This window comes from Bidens hawaiensis, unplaced genomic scaffold (assembly GCF_021521415.1).
Source record: "Bidens hawaiensis isolate Kalapana, Puna unplaced genomic scaffold, B.hawaiensis_p1.1 tig00011229_1, whole genome shotgun sequence".
NCBI lineage: Eukaryota > Viridiplantae > Streptophyta > Magnoliopsida > Asterales > Asteraceae > Bidens > Bidens hawaiensis.
In genome coordinates, this window is record NW_027491874.1 from 195,858 (window position 1) to 220,278 (window position 24,421).

Sequence of the window (24,421 nt, forward strand, 5' to 3'; positions counted from 1 at the left end):
TTGATAACTCAAATTAGAAATTGAATTATCCATCATCTTTATCCAAACATGTCCTCCATATTTCTCTGTAATTTAGATGTCTTGATTTCGAAAACACTGATCAATCAACTGGCAAGATGAAAGCCATATATTATTCATTGTTAAATACATGAATATATTTAAAAAAAAATAAAAAATACATGAATAATCACACTTACATATCAAAATCATACTAAAAATTGCTAAATCACATATCGTTGTGTAAGTAAAAATTGCTGCTAACCCTAGTAGGAAACATATATGAACACAACGTATTTTCGAAATTAAACATTTAGGTCAACAAAAATCAAGTCGATTTGTTAGCAGAGATTTGAAAAATTGAAGAATCGAGCAATTGAGTATCATACCTTGCTATAATCATGTAAATCGAAGATGCAACAGGAGTGAAGTGTTAAATAAAAGGATGTTATGGAATATTGAAGGAAGTAATTAAACATCGGTGGATTCATTGGAGAGTCAGGGGGTTACAAATTGCAAGGTAGGTATCATCAGACGTTACGAATTGCAAGGAAAGGTTTCGTTATTAAACATCGCCAGAGATATCATCAGAAGTCGCCTGAGTTGAAGCGAATTAAATATAGCGGCGTCTCCAGATTTAATGTTAACGACGTCTTGAAATGGCTAAATTACCATATTGTCCATCTAAAATGTTTTACATGTAATATAGATATAGATATAGAAATGTAACTCAATTAAAAGAGAGATTGATACAGAACTAATACAGGTTTTGTTTATGTAATGAAAGTATACATTGAAAGAGTTTGTATGTGATGAATAAATGTATATATCGGAGCAATACTGATACACCCAAACAACCAGTTCGCTTCAATCTGTTAATGCAGCCCAAACACCAAGTCCTAACCCAAGTCCAACCCCATAAACCCGAGACCAACTGATTTAACCAAAACAGAGGTTTAAGACATTTTTTTTTATCATTATTGAAATACAGCTTTCTAAAATTAACAGAAAAAGACAGTTCAAACCGAACCATTTAAGTCAGTCCAGACCCTAGCCAACCCAACCGGTTTGCTTTGTCGTTTTCTTGAAACCATCATCAGCGTTCAACCAAACAGTTTTGTTTAAATTGACTGAACCAAACCGTTAACATCAAAAACACACAACCCGATATCACTAAATTCAAACTGTGTCTAATATTTTGCAATATGAGCTCAACATCTTACTGCTACCAACAAAAAACAAGTCAAAAACATCACAAAACAAAATCTAAACAAGGAAACCAAACTGCTATTAAATAATGAAGAACAATCTTTGGAACCAAACATAATTCATTAAACTAGTACCACAACATATAGTCTGATATTGGTCCAACTTGCAGTCTCGGCCTACTCTCAGAAAAATGCTGCTAACTGCAGATAGTTAAGCGGGCTCAACTCCAAATCAGCAAACCTGTATACAAAAAAAAAGCGCATTTTTTTATAAAATAAATTAACATGCTACTATCTTAAAACAATGTAAGATACTCATACCTTGATCTCACATTCACCACTTCCAATTTGCAATCACTCACCACATGACTCAATGACATAAAGCTAGGAGTATGCATCATTACACGCCATGCAGCATTAATCGGTGGGTGAAATACGATTCTACCCTTCTTCATGACCAAGTCATAAAATAGCATATAACCATCTGAACTCACCATCATGACTTCCCTGTTGTTTCTGCACATCATTGGCCTAAAAGGACGGTGGAGGTCGTATACACCCCAAACAGTGCTGTCAATCACATATTCTCTAGTCCATGAATCTCTCACACCGTATTCCATCACCCAAACTTCAAGCTTTGTTTCTGAAGAAAAATGATCAAAAATAGAAAGACGGTCACCAAGCACAAGTAAAGTTAACCTATTACAGGCATGTGCATGAGCCTTCCCCAAACGGGCCGGGCCTTGAATTTCCCCAAATTCATGGGTCTCGAAATTGAAGAAAACGATGACATTTGAAATAGTCTCGTCAGCACATATCCAATGCATAGCTTTCTCCCAGTGGCATGGACTGTAAATAGTGAGAGGGGAGAAGGGTATATTGCCAAGGGACTGCCATAAGTCAGAACCCTTTACATAGAGTTCTCCCATGGCAATACTCTCGGAATCAGGATCAGGATCATTTGAATTGGTCTCATGATCTGAGACGATATTTAGCTCTGTGACAGAACCAGAATCAGAATCTGAATACGGATCCAAATCCATACAGGAATCAGAATCTGAAACTGGAGCCAAACAGTGAAAGGCGGATACAACTTCAAAATGCTGTGTTTTTGGGCAGTAAAAAAATATGCTTATACCAGATTTATAAAGAGTTAAAGCGTCCGGAAGCAGTGTGCATTCACCTGCTACCGGATTGAATAACATAAGACTGTAAACGCCATTATCCATGTTCAGGCTCTCCAAAAGAAGTAACCCGTTACACAAATCTGCAACTCCAAAGCCATGTAACGGGTTGCTGAAACTCGGCTTAACTTCAACCTGTGAAGCAGTATCAGTAGTATCCAAATCAACCATATGAATACTTGAACCGGTTTCAGACTGAATTAACAGTTGGGGTTCTGATTTTGCAAGATGAACTCGTGCAAAATCAGAATCGCTTTTGATGAGATCGAACAGTAATTTGGTAACTGAGCAACAAATATGGAGAGATGGCAATGGCAAATTTGAAAAAATACGTTCCAGATAGACTTTTGGAAGGTCAATCAAGGATCGGTTATCGTCTGCCATTGTATGTGATTATATGATTTTGTAAGCAGGAACAACCACGATTTGATGATACGAAAGGAATTGGGGAAAATCATTTATATAGAATTTTGAAAGATATTAAATAGCATTGATTGTATCATGAGTAAATGTGAAACCGGAGATCCGGCTATAATTTTTTTTATAGTAGGATTTTAAATTCGTTTAAAATAACAACCATAACCAATAAATCCCACCCGTAGCAAACCATACCTCTATCCCAGAGGATAGAGAGCGAGGAGAGAGCTTCACATATGCAAGGCACTCAAAATAACTTTATACTAAAAGCTAATTATACATGGGATAATATTCCACTTGTTACTCAACCATAAACACAAATGCCTATTTATTAAACACAAATATAACACACTAATACATGGTTAAACATAAAAACATACTTTGAAGTTGGAACACACTTGTTTTTCTTTAAAAAAAAAGCATAAATAATAGTCTCTAATCTAAACAGGAAACAAAAAACAGAAGCATGAACATAAGCTACGTAATAGGTGATTATAATTTAAAAATGTTCATAGCATGTGATTAACCTGGATAAAACATCGCATAACATGTGATCAAACGTCAACAAAAAAAAACAAGAAAATAGAACATAAAGGATTAAGGAAAAAAAAAGAAAAAAAAACTATAAATATATTCTAAAAATGAACATCTGAATATAAATTTTATTCTAAATAAGAAAAGATAACTTTTCAATTTCTTAACAAAAACAGAAAACAGAACATCTGAATATAATATTAAAAGGAACATGTAAATTTCAATTGACTCGAGATATATGGAACTATTAATTAAAATGATCCACCCTCGTCCAAGGCCAGTGGCTAAACCAGGCCATCTTCTCCAATAACCAAATTAACCAGACCGGTCCGTAATGAAAATGTAAAAACTGAAACATCGGATATAGGTTCAGTTTTAGCCAATAACCGAACCAACAATGCAATGCTGCCCCCTAGATTTTGCTATAAGAAAGGGAAAACATTTCATCTCGACTCCTTTTCCACTTAGACTTAACTTCAAGTGGAAATAACTCCAACCTCTTACAGTTCCAAAAATTTGATGCATTCAATTTCAAAGTCAAATCTATAGAAATTATCAGCATAGTGTAGCTATCATTTTTATTTTCAAAATCGCGTAAACATATTTTCTTGTTGAATGGACACACTACAATAACATTATTCATCACACATCCGATACAGTTATCAATTAGAAACATATGTTATATAAACCATAGACATAGCAGACTTGTGTATCATTGGTAAAGCAATTACAAGTGTAGTGACAGTTGTTTAGTTAAAAGTAGTTTATGTATTGAACAACCCTCAGTTCTCATATTATATAAAGGCATATGATTTAAAATTTCAGCCAATATCTACCTGCCTACATCTTAGTGTCAATCTGTCTAACAATATCGATGGAGAAAATGATGAGGTAAATCAATTAAAATGATAGATTATACTTACAGACAGATACAATTTCATCGATCCCCAATCTCAAGTCTAGGATCCAAACGGAAATTGAGATTTATTAACTCCATAATAATATGATCTTCACTCATGGCGACAGGGATTGATTTCCAACAAGATGCCTTGGAGTGTACACAACTTGTAAACGTAAAAAGTAAATTCCTCAAATTAATATTAATATACTTAATATTAAAAAGAAGAACTCTTATAACGTATTATTAAAAAAATACATAATTTATTTATTCGGTCGGTAAAACTGAAAGTTGGTCAAATCCAAGCATTGTCGGTCCCGGACGTTGAGTCTATGCGAAGTCAGCCGGATTTTGTCTGTCACGTTCTTTACGGTACCGGAATTAAAACAAAAGGATTCACGATTAGTCAGTTTCCGTTATGTTCGTGACGGTCTGAAACGTTATGTTCGTGTTAGTACCGGAACTAAAAGAAAACAAAAACAAAAAAATGCTTCGACGGTTCGGTGACGCCAATTGGCCCAATGAAGTGTGTGCGGCACCAAACTTCAACTTTAATCTATATAAATAAATATAATAATAATCATAATAATAATCCTAATATAACCATTATTTATTTTTATTTGCCGGTATGACTCGTATAGGCCTCAAGTGGTGCCTGATAACCAACATGGTGTTTGTATAATAAGGCAAACTTAAATATAAACTAACTAAATATAAAGTTTGAAAAGTATAGAAATAAGCCCAAATAACTACCAACATGAAAAACCACAAAGCTACAATGCAATCAAGAACAAAAATAGACAAATATAAATTAGTTCCATATGAAATGATGAATGAGAACAATTTCTTATCATAAAAAATTTCTCCTGACTTCATAAAACACCATGTCGTTCATGTTCTCCACAAAAACCCAACAAGTTGTATAAAGATTTGCAACTCATCCCTCTCAAAGATTTAACGAAAAAATTCCCGAGCCATCTTTATTCCATCCTCTCCGTCTGAAAACATAAAACTTTTAACCATGTTGTCAGGTTCCTCCACTCTCACTTTCACTTTCATTTGATAACTAGTACCTTTTACATTCTGCGACAATGTTTTCTGAAAGCATCCTTCCTAACCATAGACCCTTCCAAAACTCCATTATGTTCTCATGCCCGACTTTCCTAACGAAAAAGCTTCTCACGTCAACCCCCATGTCACACCCCAACCTAAGGCGGAAATGTAGGGGCGTAATCCGATTGCTCACAGCTCGAAGATACTATCATGAATATAAATGACAATGGGTATGTTTGGCAATGAGCTTTTAGGGGCTTCAAGCTTCAAGCTTTTAAGAAAAAGCTCCTACCTAACAAAAAGCCTTGTTTGGTTCAATGGGCTTGAAGCTTTTATATTAGGAGAAAAAACTCTTTTTCTAAACACTACTACTAATAACGTTTGAGAAAAAGCTACAAGCTTTTACAATTGAATTTACAATTTTGGTACTTGAACTTTCATCAACTTTTGTTAATTTATATAATAGTTACATATTTTACCCTTATTCAAAACTAACTATCCCCGTGACTCTTTAAAATGCCATAACTTTTTCACACGCTAATATTTTTTTAAACACATTACATCATAAAAAGAGCATTTTATTCTCTTTAATTTGAGTATGATATTGATATACTTCTTTACCGGTTATGATTGGCAACAAGTCGATTCAGACGAGCTCGGGTCATGTGTAAGACCAAATTAGGGTCGGAACGAGTCGATAAAAAATGGTTAGTTTAGTTCGGTTCGTGTCGGTACGGTTTTAGATCGAAAGGGGCCAGGTCAGAACATGTTTCAGATTAAAACGGAGAGTCGGAAAGGGTTTCAAATCAAAAGAGGTTGGTTTAAAAAACTATCTGTTTGAAATTACTGTATATTTTAGCTTTGTTTCTTGATTTTCGCCACGATTACACTCTTGCTGCCTTTGCACGAAGTGCACGTCTGCATTTGGGTTATGCGTGCACACAAGTGAATCACATACCGACACTGATTATGTGGTTGATCTCAGGTTGCGTGCGCACTCCGCCACACCGCGCTGGCACCCAATTAGTTTTATTAAAAGCTCTAGCTACTCTGTCAAATACCTAAATATATCTAAAAAGCTCCAGCTACTCTGCCAAACATCTAAATATATCTAAAAAACTACAGCTAACAGCTACCAGCTTCCAGCTTCTAGCTACCAGCTTTCAGCTAGTTTTGCCAAACATACCCAATATCTATTTAATTATTTTATTTCAAATGTACACACAATATCCAAATATAATAAAACAATTTCAATAAATAAATGTAACAAATTTATATTATGTATGTCTTCATTAAATCCTATGGTCTTGTCTAAATATCCAAACTTCATTCTTCAATTCACATGATAATCTGCATATGCGTAGAAAATGGAAAGAGTTTGTCAACATAAAGGTGAGTGAGATTATCACCAGTTTTGCATGTTAATATAAATAAGCATAACGTAGTATATTGTCGTAAATGAATCAAACCATAAACAAGTAAGTAGACCGTTGTCAAGCGAATCAGGCATTGGTCAATAATATGAGCACCTTATACAAGAAATACGTTGGACCCCTCCGAATTATACGAATGAATGAATATTAACACAAGTAAGCATATAACACGTATATTTGATTAAGTCACACACAATTACACGTTTGCTATTGTTTGATATATATATATAATATGAAATACGAATAATACGCATATGTCCCCAAAACGTTTGAAAATAAGTAAAATAGGGGAATAATAAAACTCACCATAGATTAAAGGCAAGTGAATACAATTAAGAATAAACGAGTTAACGAATAACCGAGTCGTCCACTACACGTCAAACGATCCAAACGGATGTTTAGAACTCAAGTTATGTTAGATTTAAGATTTAAGCAAGCTGGTACTGACCAGATTCCGAACAGCAAGTCGGAAGTCGGGTTTTGGTTAGTAGCATTAAAATTTCGTTATGAGAATAAAAGTATTCTGGACCGAACGTTGAATCAGACCAGAAGTATGAGAAAACGTAAAGTCAAACTTGTTGACTGTTTTGCCCTTTAACGAGTTTTAAACGAAGTGACTAGTCAACACCTTTCAAACACCGAAATTGATTGAAGGTTATTGACTATGGAATGTAAATGGACAATAACTCAGTTTACAACTTACCCAGAAAGTGAGAGAATCAAGAGATATGATGAGTCAAAGGTTCACACGTATGCAAAGTTAACCATTTAATGAGTATGTCTTCAGCAAAATAGCAAAAACGAAGAGTATTATGAGAGGAAGAGAGGGTGACGGCTGGAGAGGCTTCTCTAAGGTTCTCTAAGGTTAGTGTAAAGTTTTGTGGCAGGGAATTATGGGTTGTTTATATAGAGTTTATAAAAACGAACCACTTATGAACATAATACTCGTTTAAGCAAGTAAATATGATTTTAATGAGAAAATCAATGAAATAAACAAAAGATTTCGTAATTGATCAGTAAGTTAAGAATATAGACTTGTATTTTAGTTAAAATCCTTTTCTTGGATCATAATTTACTCGATTTATACCTAAAACAAGCGATTTATATGCCAAAAACGAACTAGGAAAAGAAATTGAGCTTAGGATCTGTGCAGCATGGTGGTGGTGCTACGAGACGGTGGAGGTGGGGCTGGCCACGCGGCGCTCCAGGTTTAGGAAGGTTGGGTTTTGATTTTTGGCAAGTATAGTCCTTGAACTTTGAAAATTGGTCAATTAGTGAATCTTTTATGCAATAAATAAAGAATGGACATTGTATAAAGTATGAAGGGCCTAATGTGAACATAGGAAAACTTAAATACTTATAAACATTTGATTTTTGATTAATAATAAAGATCTAAAATATTTCGGGTCGGGTTAAACGTACACGAATACAGGTTTGAAAAATCCGAAATGTTACACCCCCCCCCCCCCCCCCCAAACCCTCAATTTCCACCAAAACTTTCGCAATTTTAGACCACGTATGCAAAATGGAGGTCGTTGACAATCTACTAGTCTTTATTATTTCGAATACACTTGAACCAATATATATATATAAATATAAAGAGAGAGAGAGAGAGAGAGAGAGGTTTAAGTTCATGCGAGAAATGATATTAGTACGAAAAATACGAGAAATGAATATGGGCCATTAGTTTTATTTTAATTTTAAATGTTTAAAAATAAATGAAAATGATGCAAATGCAACAATAAATGCATTATCTCTATTCAATTAATACAAATAATATAACCATAATAAATCTTTCTCTAATTAATATACTAAACTAATTGAACTATAATAATTATAATTAAAAATATTTTTTTTGAACGGCCAACAAACATAGAATGCCTAGGTACGGTGATCCAATGGCAAAAGACCACCGCCAGCTGGCCCAACCCAGCCGTACGGAGCCCTTAAGCGCCTCCAAGTTATCTCCAGTTGGGAAAACCCACCGCATGAAGGCCCACTTGTGGTAAAACCCGGATGCCCTCTGGATCGAACTGAAAATCACAAAAATCTCAGTCTTCCTTCATTGAGCCACTCATATTCCCCAAAGTGTTGTAAGTGGGAATTGAACTTGAGTCTCCATTGAGAAACCCAAGCTCCCTTACCACTACACCACATTGGATGGATTATAATTAAAAAGATAAAAACACTAATTTAATTTTATAATTTATTTACCCCCTCTTCATTTTATCCAACAAAAATACAATTTATTCATATAATATTATTTCTTTATATTAAAAAAACAATTTCTTTCTACTCAATTTATTAGCATATATCAACACGTAATTTTTAACAATAAATATCAAAGCATAATATATATTTTTTTTCAATTGATATACCTAAAAAATTATTGTAATAAATAATAATAAAAAAATATCATCCAAATGTGTCCATTAAATATAAACAATAAATATACAATCTACACAAAATGATATAGCCTACACTTGTTTTGAGCAATAAAAATGTACAACATACAAAAACGCATACAACTTACATATGTAATTCGACATCAACAATTATATAAAGTATACAAAGATACACTTATCCTATACGTGTGTAGGTTATATATTTTTCGTGTGTAGGTTATAAGTTGTCATCTTCTTAGAGCAAGTATAGGTTATATGTTTTTGTGTAAGCTGTATATTTTATATTGGCATTTAATGCAAACATGTGTAAGATAGTTTTTTGTATTATTCGATCATCACAATGTAACTACGTGTTGATGGATATTGATATATTGAGTTGGAAGAAATTGGTTTTGAATAGAAAGAAATTCTAATGTATGAATAAATTGTATTTGTGTATGATAAAATTTTCGTGTGTAGGTTATACGTTTTCGCATGAGTGTGTATTTTATTGATGCTGAATTTTGTGTAGGTTATATGTTTTTTATATGTAGGTTATACGTTTTCTTATTCTTAGAACAAGTGTAGGTTATATGTTCTTGTGTAGGTTATATAATTTTTTGTTGATATTTAATGTAAACACATGTAAGATAGTTTTTTGTACTATTCATCGCAATGTAAATACGTGTTGATGGATATTAATATATTGAGTTGAAAGAAATTGTTTTTGGATAGAAAAAAATTTTAATGTATGAATAAATTGTACTTGTGTAGGATAAAAATTCAAGAGAGAAAAAATAAGTTATAAAAATAATAGAATTTGTAATATTTTCCAATTATAATAATTTGATTAGTTATATTAATTGAATAGATAATTATTATGGTTTATTAATTATATTAATTGAAGAGAGAGAATGTATTTATTCTTTAATCATTTATATCTTTAAGCATTTAAAACCTAAAATAAAACTAGTGGCCTATATTCATTTCTTGCAGTAATATCATTTCTTGATTGAACTATCCCATATATATATAGGGTAAGGATCCTAAGAGAACCCTTGACAAATTGAGAACTTTTTGAACCATTTTGGACCACTAAAAAAATTATAAAACAAAAAAACAAAAATTTTAATAAAGTAAAAAAACCAAATTCTTATATTTTATTCAAGTTTCATAAAAAAAAACACACACACACACACACAAATTTATTAATTCGTGTTATACCTATATACATGTGTATAATTTCATTTAATCTCTAGTTATGTAATGTACGCATATGTACATTATCATTTACCTTAAATTATACATATATGTATAAAAAACCATGTGTGTACATATATGTACATATTTTACATATATGTAAAACCGAGAACTTTTTTTTGTGTTTTTTTATGAAACCGGAATGAAATATAAGAATTTTGGTTTTACTTTTTTATTTTTGTGTTCTTTTTTTGTTTTATGATTTTTTATTTTAGGGTTTTTTTGTGGTCCAAAATGGTTCTCATAGTTCTCAATTCCCAAAAAATTCTCACATGATCCTGATCCTATATATATATATATATACACACACACACACTAGTTTTAGTGCTCGTGTCACACACGGGATTATCCAAATTAAAATTACAAGTAAAGTAAATAATTACATAACGTATAAGAAAAAATTTATTACATCTACACTTGTATCTATGCTATGTGTACATAAATTAATCTTATTTATATCATAAAATGATTTTTTTAATGAACTTAATAAAAAATGCGTGTAGAAATGTACCCGAGAATGCTCTTTTGATTGAAAATTTCATTCTTAGTGTCATATATATATAATTGAAAGAATTTTGGTTATTAACCAATTTCAGGAATAAAACTTCTCATGCAATAGTAGTTCTAACCACTCAGTCTAAATACAAAATAAGTGTATATATTTATCAATTTACCATCCATCGAAGGAAAGGAGAACATTAAATTGTAACGACGGATGTTCTTCATGAACTATTTTTTTCTGAGTAACACCATGAAAAAGATTTTGATAATTTTCAGAGAGCCTTTCGACTTTGTCATGATGACAACATAAAAAATAACATGTTAACTCATTCAATCTTTTGAATATTTTGCTTCATTTGAGCATAATTTTGCATGACATGCTTTCCATACAACACTCTGATCACCATTGAAAGAAAAGTTAATGCTTTCATAAATATTTTAAATTTGATAAAAAGTAGAAGCATTGATAGATCTAGGGGTGGCATGTCGAAATTGTTCACAATCTTTTCTTAAATTTTAATAGTCGATGAAAAAATAGTCAATTTGTCAAATCCAGAACCTTTATTTCCAAAAATGCCCGTGAAAATAATTTTGAAACCCGAATCATGCTTAAAATTCTAACTTTCATTCGTTTGACATTTTCAAGTCAACACTTTGAACCCATAACAAATTTGATGATAAATCTATTTGCATTCTCAAACTTTTAAAAATGCCCAGATTTCTCATTTTTAACTTGTGTCAAACAATCTATTTACCAACTTTTGACCCATAAAAATCAAATTTAAGTTCCACAAAAAATTCAGAACAATCCTTGAAAAATACTAAGAAATTAAATATGATAAACTTTGTTATTTCTAAAAGTGATTGGTATATACTATCCTTACATTTTAACATATATATAGTATACTAAATTAACCCAAAAATAAATGTGTAGATTTAAAGCATAAATTTATAATTATAAATTTATATAACAATTTACAATAATAATAATAATAATAATAGATAAATTGATTGATTTTTAAAAAATGGATCGACTTTTAAGCATATATTTATAATTCAGGAGTTTTGTAAAATATACATATGGGGTGTTTGGGATTCCTTATTTACCTCCTTATAATTTTTCATTAAGTTAATAAGTTACCATAGTGTAACTTATGGATATTTTCCTCTCATAATATAAGCAATCCCAAACACCTTATTACATTTCAAAAAGTTTATAAGTTATAAGTTGGCAAAAATAAGCAATCCCAAACACCCCCTATCAAGTATTTTGGAATATATAGTAAAAGAATATGTTAATATTTATTTTTATAAAAATGTATAGATATAATTATTCGCTTGTCATCTTTAAGTTAACTCTCACAATTCTTTTCCCTCCAAAACCAATATCTTAATTAACCCTAATATATGTAATAGATCAATAATTATTCTCTTTCCTTTAATACTCTATTTATATTATATCTATACATTTTTATAAAAATAAATATTAACATATTATTTACTATGTATTCAAAAATACAAGGTGAAATCCAAAATTCAACAATAAACAATGTTTGTCAAAGATTGAAAATAATATAATTTCAAATATTATCATCAACATATTGTACTATGTATATTATAGAAGATTGTAAAGAAAACCAAAACTCGAATATGCTTTCATTTTATAAAGTAATTTTTTAATCATTAAATTATAAATATATGCTTGAGAACGTTGTATGGGAAGCATGTATTGCAAAACTATGCTCAAATGAAGCAAAATATTCACAAAATAGAATGAGTTAACATGCTATTTTTTATATTGTCATTATGACAAAGTCGAGAAGCTCCTTGAAATTTATCACGATCTTTTTCATGGTGTAGCTCAGAAAAACATAGTTTTTAAAGAACATCCGTCGTTACAATTTAATGTTCTACTTTCCTTCGATGGGTGGTAAATTGATAAATATATCAACAAAGGTAACACTTATTCTATATTTAGGCTGAGTGGTTAGAACTACTATTGTCTGAGAAGTCTTATTCCCGAAATTGGTTAATAACCAAAATTCTTTCAATTATACAGATATGACACTAAGAATGAAATTTTCAATAGAAAGAGCGTTATTGGGTACGTTTTTACACGTGTATTTTTTTTATTAAGTTCATTTAAAAAAATCATTTTGTGATATATATAAAATTAATTTATGTACACATAGCATAGATGCAATACATTTTTTCATATATGTTATGTAATTATTTGTTTTATTTCTAATTTTATAATTTAAATTATCCCGTGTATGACACGGGCTATAAAACTAGTGTGTGTGTGTGTGTGTGTATAGGAGGGTTATAGTAAAAAGAAGTAGTTTACTAGGAATACTAAGAATAAATCATAGCCATTTGATCATTTTAATCAATGGTTGAGATTTAAAATTACCAAAAACCGACATAGTTTCCTAAAATTATTCTTTTACCATAGGTTTTAATGCCAAATGTCAAAAATCTATTGGTTCTTACCATTCTTAGGAAACTCTTTATTTCTATTTGAACCCTTTTGAGAACCTTGTTGAGTTTTAAGAACTTATGAACTTCATTCTTTACCACACATTTAGTTAAATAGATTAGATTATGTGGTTGAGATTAAATGTGATTAAAAAATTAAAGTATGAGAGAGAATAAAGATATATAATGACCACACTAATTTAAACGTCTGTTACACATATGTAATAAGTCGACTCGGTGCGTAAAAAATTCTGTAATTTTTTTACGTATATGTAACCTACATATATTACGTATGTGTAAAGAAAATTCAAAAAAAAAATGTTACGTTGAGTTCTTTCGAGTTCTTAAAATTCAAAGTGGTTCTCAAAAGAAAAACTCCCATATACATATGGGTGAGATCTAGAGAGAACTCCTCTTAAAGAGAGAACTAATAAAGAATTATTTTTAACTTTTTTTAAAAAAATATTTTGTGATTTTTTTTCTTTCCTGTACTTTGGCGGGCAAAAATACTTGGTACATAATTCACATTTCAAAATTTTGAAATAATCTAATCTAATTATGTCACTATTTTTTATTATATTATGACCCATGACTCATTTTCCTATTATAACCCATGACTCGTAAGACTTTATAAAATTTTGAAAAATATATTATTGTATGATACGGGTTTCGAACTCAAGACCTCATGTTTCAAACCAAATGTGCTTACCAACTCCACTAAAATGGTAATTGTGTTCGATTTCTGTGACATTTGTGACAAAATCGAGTATGCCTTAGCATTTGTTTATCAAATAAGTGATTAACCGCTTATTGCGTAACGAACAAACGAATAGCCGAACGGGTTTGGTTATGACCCGGATATCCCGAGGGGCCATCTATAAGTGATATATGTCTGTTATAATCCAACATATTGATATTAAGGCCTTAGTATGATAGCAAACTAGTTAAGCGATATCATGCTTGTTTAACTACCCGCTATGGATTTTAACGCGAAAGATAGTTACGAAACAAGCATTGTATCATCCGTTAAGCCAAAAAAAGACTTACCAAACACTTTTTGGGGATGTTTTAAGCAATCCGTGAAAATATTTTTGATTTTTACAAACAAATAGTAGGCTTTTCTAAATTTACAATAAATTAGCCGAAAAACACTCGTTTTTGCATTGTTTGTCGTACCCGATAATTTTTTCGCACAAAAAACCAAACCCAAAATAAATTTAGCTCGATATTTCATGCACGGCACGCAAACCGAGGCACGAATGGTCAAAAGAGGGCCCCAAAGGGTACCCCTTGATGGCGTACGCTAAAAGGAATACAAAAGCCTTTTTTTATAATACTTAGACTTCTAACATGTTCCATAATGTTTTGAGAGATAAAATTTCATTACACCTGCTAAAGCTTTGTTCTTACTGATTCCAGCAAAAAAATTAAGGTAAGGCCCATCTATTTTATCAAATTAAACTTGTTTAATCATGTTTAATTTCAAGTAAACATAGATTGATTACCAAAAATCACTTCTAACCATGCAAAAACTCTAAAAATGGTCCAAAAAAATGTTTTGATCCAACACATGGTTAGCAACCTGTTTTGATAGTTTTTTTGGCCATAAACACGGATTAGAGGGTTTAAACGAAGTTTTTACGGTTCAAAAGTTTGGTTTAGAACCCTAAACGAAACCCTAACTTTCATGGCTGGTCTATTGATGATACATGCTTGGTTTATGATATAGGACCTGTACCTAGCATATATAGAAGCACAAGAACCCGGAAATGGGATTAAGAGAGCGAAAACGAACCAAAACCGCAAAGGTAATACCGATTTACTCGATTACGGGCTGTTTAAGATTCGATTGTGATGTGCATATTGTTAGGATATAAAATTTTGCAGGGACATCAGGGACCATAAGAATGAGTCCCTGTCCAAATTTGGTAATTTTTCTACCATCTGAGAATATTTGGCGAATTTATTACCGAATTGGGACGTTTATTTGGGAAAAATAGTTAAAATGCTTGAAAAATTATGATATTTTTTGGGAAACTCATATATGATATATTATGATCACATATGAAATTTGGGGTTATTTGGAAAACCCTAGGTATGTTTTATGCATTTGCGTTCATTCGGATTTTCATAGTCGTTTTTGGCTCGAAAATGATGTTTGGCAAGATTTTTAGCTTCTGGAATTGCTACAGGTTATTTTGGGAAGTGTTTTGGTCATTCAAGAATTTTGGCAGATTTTTAAGAAATAATTTGGTATAAATGGATGATTTTTGGGCTAATTATAGCACATAAAATGATTTTTTTTAAATTTATAAATCAGTAAACAATTCCAGAAATATTTTTATAATAATCTACATATTTTATTTTATAAGTTTCTAAATTTTTATGAACTAATGATTAACGGATAATTAATTGTGCTAATTTGAAGATTAAACAAGTTTAATTCTGACGAAAACCGGCAAGTTCGTGATTAACGAACTTGTTAGAATATCAGAACATCAAGAGTGATCAAAAAACAGATTTTCGGATTAATTATGTAAAAACGAACTTTTTATGAGAAATTCGGACAATTTGGATAGATTGTGCGCGTTTTTATCCAAATCAAATTAAATAAACGGAAACGAGCCCCGTAGCGAATTCAAACCCCTAATACGTGATCTTTCTTTATAACTTAATCATTTTATCAACCAACACATTTACCCAAGTTTACTTCCCCATAACTGTTTTCCAAACACATAAACGAGCAACTTGGCCCAGCTGGTGAAACGAGGAAACTGAGCCAAGTTCGATTTTAAACATCAGACATTGAACAACATCACAATCTAAACCTACTGACACTTTCTGGGTGTTACAGCCACACCCAGACTAGCTATACAGCCCAACTTAGCATAAAGATTATAATAATATTAAAATATTAATATTATTATTAGAATGACTATGGGGACTAAGTGATAGCAAGGGAAACGAACCCCAAGCTGACCTCGCACTGACTGCCTACAAAACTGTGAATTTCATGACCCCACCCTTTAAACTGTTTTACGAATTTTGGGGTGAAAAGCATGTTTATATGCATTATCTATCTGAAAACGGTTCAGAACGTAAAATACCTGAACCTTCATATATGAAAAGTCTCTACAAACATAATGATAAACTACGTGCTAATGAAAGGTGATTATTATCGTGATTGATATATTAAATGGAAACACTACGACTGCCAAAACATAATGAAATCATTCGTGACAACCTGTTTATACAAATATGCTATATAATACTAAACACAACAGGTTGTGGAAATAGTGTGGTCTGTGATAACCATGGGAATAACGTGTTCTCTAATGGCCATGGGGATAACGTGGTCTATGATGATCATGGGACTATAGTGGGCGGAAGGGGGTCACAATAGTACTAAACTAAAGTTGAGTATGGCCTATGTGTTACAACCCCAAATGTAGGGCTAAATTTTTTTTTTACTTATCGTTAGATACCGAATATAAAGTTGGATGAAGCAAACCGTATGTCGATAGGCTTGGCCCAAATAGGAACAAAACGAATCGAGACTCGTTTAACCCAGACGAACCCGAAACCGATAACTCAAAAATTTTAAGAAACATTCCAACGAGTATGTAATCTTACCGGATATCCAAAATACATAACGCAAACATCAAACAACATTCTATATTATGTCCAGCCACCGAATCAAACACAACAAAAACCAAAATATAAGTTTTAAGATCCATTAGGTATTTCAAATATCACCATAAACTATGTTTTATAAAATATAAAAACACTTACTTTAATCAAAACTATTATCTAAAATTATAAAGATAATAAAATATATTATATCTCAAAATAATAATAATAATAATAATATGAAATATCCAAGACAAATCTCTGCAACTACCCCTGCCCACCATTCACGTTCATCTTCTGCAGCCCCAATCAAACTTTATGCATGTCCTCAATATCCAAGAAATCCCCTGCTCAAATCGTTCTTCCTTTCAATTTAAATCATACAATCCTTCTTCCTACAACACCTTCATTCTAAACTTTTTGCTCTCTGCTTCTCCCTATCTCTGCTGAAGAATCTGAACCAGTCAAGAAACATCCAAAAACCTGGTAATCCACTGTTCTAATCTCATTCTAATATGAATCCTATTCGATTATTTCTAACACTTTGGTCACATACAGCAACCCTAACATTTGTGTCTCTCTCTGTCCTGCTCGTGGAACCATCCCAGAGGCAAGAAATCAGGCTACTCATGAAACCCTAACGTGCACTAGGTACCACAGCCTGTATTCGTTTCCGAGTGTATGTTATTCTAAACCTTGACTCTGTGTTAAACCCGTGTGTTAAACTCATAAACAAATCAGTAAATAACCTTGATAAAAATTTATATCAACACTTGTGAATGAACATATTAAAATCTGATTAAATGCATTAGTAAATTAACCCTTTGAACATTTAGAATCTACAAATAAAAACTATGTTTTTAAACTAACAAACGGGCCAAAAGCTGAACTTTAAGATTTCGTTTAAATGGCCAGAATTTGCAGAACAAAAACTAGTTCGAAAACCGAACAAAAAAATACATGTAATGTAGCCCCTAAACGGTGGCCAAATTAATGGCCATTCGGTAACTTGTTTAAGGACAAACTAGTTCGAAAACCGAAAAAAAAAGCGACTTTTAACTTCTGAACTGTTTATATAATTTCTAGAAGTTAAAATCATTTTATTTTGGTCCTTGAACCTGGAAAAGAACCAACCCAAAAGTTAATGTTAAACCGTGCGTTGAAAACCTTTCAAACCAACATTCGGTAATGTTTTTTTTTTTTGGCAACTAGTTTGAAAACCACACCGATAAGTAGCCACTGCAGCTGCTGGATTTTTACATAATTTTCAAAAGTTAAAATAGTTAAAAACCAACCCTAAAAACTGCATAAAACCAGCCCCGAGAAATAACACAAAACCGCATATTAAAAACCGCATTTTGCAACTCGTTTAACTAAGGAATAAGCCCGTAAACCTAAGTAAGAATATAACATTATTTTACAGATCTAAAATAATATTTTGGAAGATAATAATCTGACCCGGAAACTATTTTCGTGAAACCTCGTTTTAAAAATCGAACTAGAAGCTAAACGGGCCAAAACCGGGTATGTATGCATTAGTGCAGCCAATAGCATTATTTTATAACCCGAGGAATGATAAAACAACTTATTTTTATGTATCATAACTGGTCTTAATAAATTTGTTGGCTAAAAGTGGGTTTTTGTTTAAAAAGGGTATTTTTGGAACAAAGAATCGAGTTAAACCGTAACTTCCGGAAAATATTAAAAGGAACCTTTAAAACTGTAGGTTATAATTTTAAATAGGGATATATAAGCTATGAAATGTTTAAGGAAAATTGGGTTTACAAAACGGGCCCGTTTACAAACTTTAAGTGTTTTTTTTCGTTTAAAACCGAACGGGCCGGTTTTTAAGACTAAAACGATTCAAAAAGGCAAGATTCATATTTTTTTCAGAAAATTAAGTTTAAAATAATTAGTATAAATGTATAAAACATTTTATGGAAAAATAACACCTCTTTGGACAAGATTTGGCATTTTACCGCTAGTTACGGTGAACTGACATAAACCGAACGAGCAGTTTCAAAAATACAAAATATACATATTCTGATTTTTTTTCCTTCCAGTAATTATATTAGATTAAATTCATAATTTTAGTGTTTACTTATTTTCCTAAAATTAACCAAGTTTTAAACCCGGATTTCACCAAAACGAATGCCAAACGAAAGCGCGCGAACTAAGAACTTAAAGCACTAAACTTGCTGAATCCTCAGACCTGAAAATAATATGTTTTCATATACCTTAAGTCTCTGGAAAATTTGGAATATTAATTACAAGGGAATTTGCTTATGCAAACTATATTTTTAAGGCTTATCGTTAAAAGCCGATTCCAACCATAAATTATTATGCTATTAAAATGAATAAATTATATAGTTTTTATGGTCATACGGTAACCCGCAACCGAACCTAAGGCCCGAACCTTTTAAATATAGAAACTTTATTAAAACCGGTCAAATAAAACGGATAACTGACACATTTAGAAGTTAGACTAAACACTTGAAAACATATCATCGACATTATAAATTGTATAAGAGTAAACTTTCCATAAAAGGAAACTTTATCCACCGGGAACTTAACACTTGGGCCAACGCTTAGAATAAAATACCCGTTTCACCGTTGAACCTTTGCTAAGGTAGGAACTAGTGGAAATAAATATTTATAACTCATTATTTACCATAGGAACCACTGCTTACGGGAAGTCGGTCGTTGAATTACTTGGAGCATTCGGTGAGTCTCGCGTGTAATCCCTTTTTATTTAAACTTTTGGGAACTAGTACATACTCCTAAACTTTTTATATGGTATGGAATTATCGGGGTGTTTTACTGCTAAATTTTTGTCCCAACCTTTACACAATCATTAGCCCGAGGAAATGGGCCGGAGGCTTGTATGGATAGTACTATTTGGGAGACCCCCACGCACAGTGACCCTATGTTGGGTAAACCACACTGAGATCTACGGATCGTTGCGGCATATAACCTACTTGTTTGATTATTGCTTTTAGCAGGGCGATAGTCCGAGACGGTTTAACTTCTAGTATGAGTTGGGGATACTTATGCTAGTTGCTGATTGTGGACCTGATATATGCTATACCATGATGTGTCAATCTCATTATTATGTGTCTTAAACTCACGAGCTCACCAACATTATGTTGACGTATTTTAGTATGTACTTTTCAGGTAACTTAGCCATTGGGGAGAGGAATCCGGTAATGCCCTAGTCGCCTTAGCGAACCGTAGAAGCCTTGGTTCTCAAGAATAAGTAATGTAGTCATTGGAAGACTATTTGATAAATAAAGATGTAATCGTTAGATGACATCTTTGACTAATTAACGGTGCATAGCACCTAAGACAATTTAAGGGTCATGGTTGACCCGCTTGCTTTAATTGTACCTTTGAATTTGCAAACTCTTAGCATGTTATGAAATTCCTTTAAGTTTATTAGTTTTCCGCTGCTCATGATTGATACCAATTGGTCACGACTAGCCCCCCTGGGTCGGGTGTGACACTATGAGCCAAGTTCTTCTGCAACTTACTAAACTAAAGTTGAGTATGGCCTATGAGCCAAGTTCTGCTGCAACTTATTAATCTAAAGTTGAGTATCTCCTATGAGCCAAGTTCTGCTGCAACTTACTAAATTAAAGTTGAGTATGGCCTATGAGCCATGTTCTGCTGCAACTTACTAAACAAAAGTTAAGTATGTCCTATGAGCCAAGTTCTACTGCAACTTATTAATCTAAAGTTGAGTATGGCCTATGAGCCAAGTTCTGCTACAACTTACTAAATTAAACTTGAGTATGGCCTATAAGCCAAGTTCTGCTGCAACTTACTAAACAAAGGTTAAGTATGTCCTATGAGCCAAGTTCTGCTGCAACTTACTAAATTAAAGTTGAGTATGGCCTATGAGCCAAGTTCTGCTGCAACTAAACAAACCAAGTTGATTATGACATGAATGCCAAGAAAATATTGTGATTATATATATTGTTGTGGGCGAAAAGGGGGGCACGGTGATTGATAATACATGATAAGTACTACATTTGTGTATATATATAAATATATATATATATAAATATCTGTGTATACACATTATGTGAATAGATGTAAGAAATATTGTGTGTAGAAAATACTAATTATTTGTGTATATACTGTGTAATGTTTAAGTTTACGTGGAACTATTGTGGGCGGAAGGGAGCCCCAATGGTTGATATTACGCGGAAAATGAAGGCACGTATTACGAACGAATAGTCACGGTTTTATCGTAATTTCAAATTTTATTATAAACTTATACACATATATATGTGCATACAAAGATACAGATATACATATATAAATGTAATTACATTTTCTTACATACGCACGTACCTACAAGCTATGACTGTGTGGTACGCAGAACTAATTTCGTTAAAACTTATGAAACTCACCAACTATTTGTAGTTGACCTATCTTAACGTGCTTTTCGGGTATTCAGAAACGTGAAGTAAAGTGCTTATGTGCTATCAGTTTGAGTTGTGATCGATGCTATGTAATCTGGTATAAGCATTCAAGTTAAAAGTGAAATAGTAGACAGACTAGTTTTGATTGTGACACATAGTTTGTAAAAGAAGGTAGAACAATGTAATATATTGTAAATTAGTTAGTAATGTTTCTTTATGAACAATGTATTTGATACCAGTTGTATCTGTTACATTACCGTTTTACGCTTCCGCAAACCGCTTAACGGGGTGTGACAGAAGTTGGTATCAGAGCCATTGGTTATAAAGGATTAGGTTATCCCTTAGGATACCTATAATATAACCATAGGCACAATTATCACTAGGAAGGTTAATAATGAGTAACGATAGATACTGTTGGATGCCGGGATGAACTCGTAGGGCAAGTGAGTTATTATGGTCCGGAACGTAATAACAGACTTGCTTGTACGAGGGAATTCGAGTAGAAGTCGCAGAACATACTGATAGGTAAAAATGGCAACATATGTGTATAAGGGTGATGTTGAGTATATGTAACGTACATACGTGCTTATTTGAAACGAGTTATAGGGATACATGTACGTACGGTACTACTGATATTATGGAATCTTATCAAAACGAACATTATATTTGTTATGATCAATACTAATCCCTATATTAATTAAAATTATATTTTACCAAAATTAATATTATATTTTATTACAATTAATATTATATCTGTACATAACAAATAAAATATTTTATTTTTGCCCTAATTAATAATATCCTCTACTCTGATTAAAGCTATTGGAAAATGCTATTTTATGACTAACTGTTACACCAGAGGATATCGAGATCGGGTAGTCTTATGACAAATAAGGAACCAGTGTTGCCTGTAAACGAGAATACGAGAACGCTTAACCGAGTTCAAACTAAATCTGGTGATATGACGGAACCAATAAGGGAATTAATATGCAAGGCCCGGGAAAGAACCGTGGGAGGCGTGTCCTACAGACAATGATTTCAAGAAAATATATGTACATATAATACCTCTCAGCCTGGGTCTAACCTTTATTTCATATACTCGTTTCTTTGACACTAAACTAAACACTTTTCTGGTTATCCTTCCATTTCTGTTGTTTGAAAACAAACACCATCCCTGGGGAAAATACTTAGTCATGAATCCAACTTATTGAATTATAAATATAATAACTACTTTATTGAGTCCCTAACTCAATAAACAAACCGTGACTACCAGTACATACAATGTATTAATGATATTTCAAAAAGAAATATTAATAACAATAATTTCCTTTACATATCACCAGTACAACTAATTCTGATGAACCTCTCTAACTAGCAAACTCTTCAAACCATCTGTGTACGAGAGCCTCAAATCTCTCCTATATTTTGTCATTCCAGTTGAAGTATTATGAAAAAGAAAACCCCATAATCACGAAATGATGGCGTGCCCCGACTGGAATGGAACCTACTTACCTCCAACTGGTAAACTACTACTTTTACTAAGCCCGACATGTCTACGAATACTGAATGACCTGGCGAAAGAATATATTTTATGATTATAGTTAACAAACATTCAGAAGACAGGTAGAATGTATACGTGCATTCCCATTATAACATACTGATTAAACTCGTAACGAGCAAATATCTACTTACGGGAGAGACCGAACAAAAACAACTTCCCAATAATGGAATCATACCGGAACAATTGTCGTACAAGTTGTGAACTGTTTATAATTGTTATAAAGCGTGCTTGGATAGATAAGGATAGTACAGTATTGTCGTGTATGGCTTTTGATACTCCATACAAGCATATGGTGGTGCGCTATGCTAATATGGAGAACGATTTGGGCATTTTTAATACAAACATTGACTCTTATTGGGTTAAAATTTCTTGTCATGCGATGACAACTTTCAATGTATATGCAAACTTTGGCCTTTGTTAGGCTAGTTTTACATACTATCCTTAGTATTCAGACTTGAGAACAAACCCGTGTGATACATACGTGTTAATTGAAATACCTGATTACTTGTTAATGTGATTCCTTTTGTGATTAGTTGCATAAGTAAATTTTGTTAATTGTGCTATGACTGGTTATTGTTATAGAATGGCCCCGAAGAAAGTAAACACATTGTCTGAGGCAGACGTAGCCGAAATGATTGCTCGGCAACTACAAACAGTACTTCCAACTATAGCAGCACAATTCGTTGCCGGTATTAATACAACTATGAATACAAATCAAGTGCCGAACACTAACGCGGCCGTAAATACTAATCCCCCGACAAATGCTAATACAACCACAAATGCTCCCTCGATAAATACTGACACTGTCACAACTAATACTCCCCCGTTGAATACTAATGCTACTCTCAATAATGCTAATCCCCCATCGAACGTGAACGATAGTCGTAATAGCCAAAATCCCCCGCAATACGGATATCAACTTAAGAACTTCATGTTAGGTAAACCGATGGATTTTAGTGGGAATGAAGGACCAAATGGACTGGTAAAGTGGATCGAAAAGACTGAATCCATCATTAATATCACTAACTTTCCACCAGATTGTATTGTCAAATTCGCTACTTCTACGTTTGTGGACCACGCGCTAATGTGGTGGAATATTGTTGTGCAAATTCGAGGACAGGAGGCAACCAATCGTATGTCTTGGATAGAACTTAAAAATCTTATGATAGAACACTTTTGTCCGATAAACGAAATTCATAAATTAGAACAAGAACTTTGGAATCTAGAAATGAAGGGTGCAGATCACTTGGAGTATCCATGGTTAGTCACCCCAGAACCTAAACATACTGAACGCTACATTTGGGGTTTAGCCCCCGAAGTCAGGAGTTTGGTTAATTCAACTGGCCCTGTAACTTTTGAAAATGCCGTGTTACAAGCCGGCATTGTAACTTCTGATTTGGTTAGAAGTGGGATGCTGAGAATTTATAGGGAATCGTCTGGTACAAAACGAACCGAG

At 32.6% G+C, this 24,421-nt stretch overlaps 1 protein-coding gene across 1 annotated transcript; it reads right to left on the reverse strand.

The window, feature by feature from the left end:
• Positions 1 to 1,388: 1,388 nt before the first annotated feature.
• On the reverse strand, positions 1,389 to 2,773 carry LOC143537581 (uncharacterized). Its single transcript, XM_077031318.1, has 2 exons — positions 1,527 to 2,773; positions 1,389 to 1,446 (listed from the first exon to the last, which is right to left on the reverse strand). Exons 1-2 carry the CDS (start codon positions 2,771 to 2,773, stop codon positions 1,389 to 1,391), a joined length of 1,305 nt encoding a protein of 434 aa, XP_076887433.1.
• Between the last annotated feature and the right edge of the window lie 21,648 nt (positions 2,774 to 24,421).

Excerpts from the sequence above, each read along its gene's own strand:
- LOC143537581 (XM_077031318.1), bottom strand. The coding sequence starts at position 2,773 with ATGGCAGACGATAACCGATCCTTGATTGACCTTCCAAAAGTCTATCTG. Across the intron at positions 1,447-1,526 it reads GTGGTGAATGTGAGATCAAG|GTTTGCTGATTTGGAGTTGA; the intron begins GTATGAGTATCT and ends TTTTGTATACAG.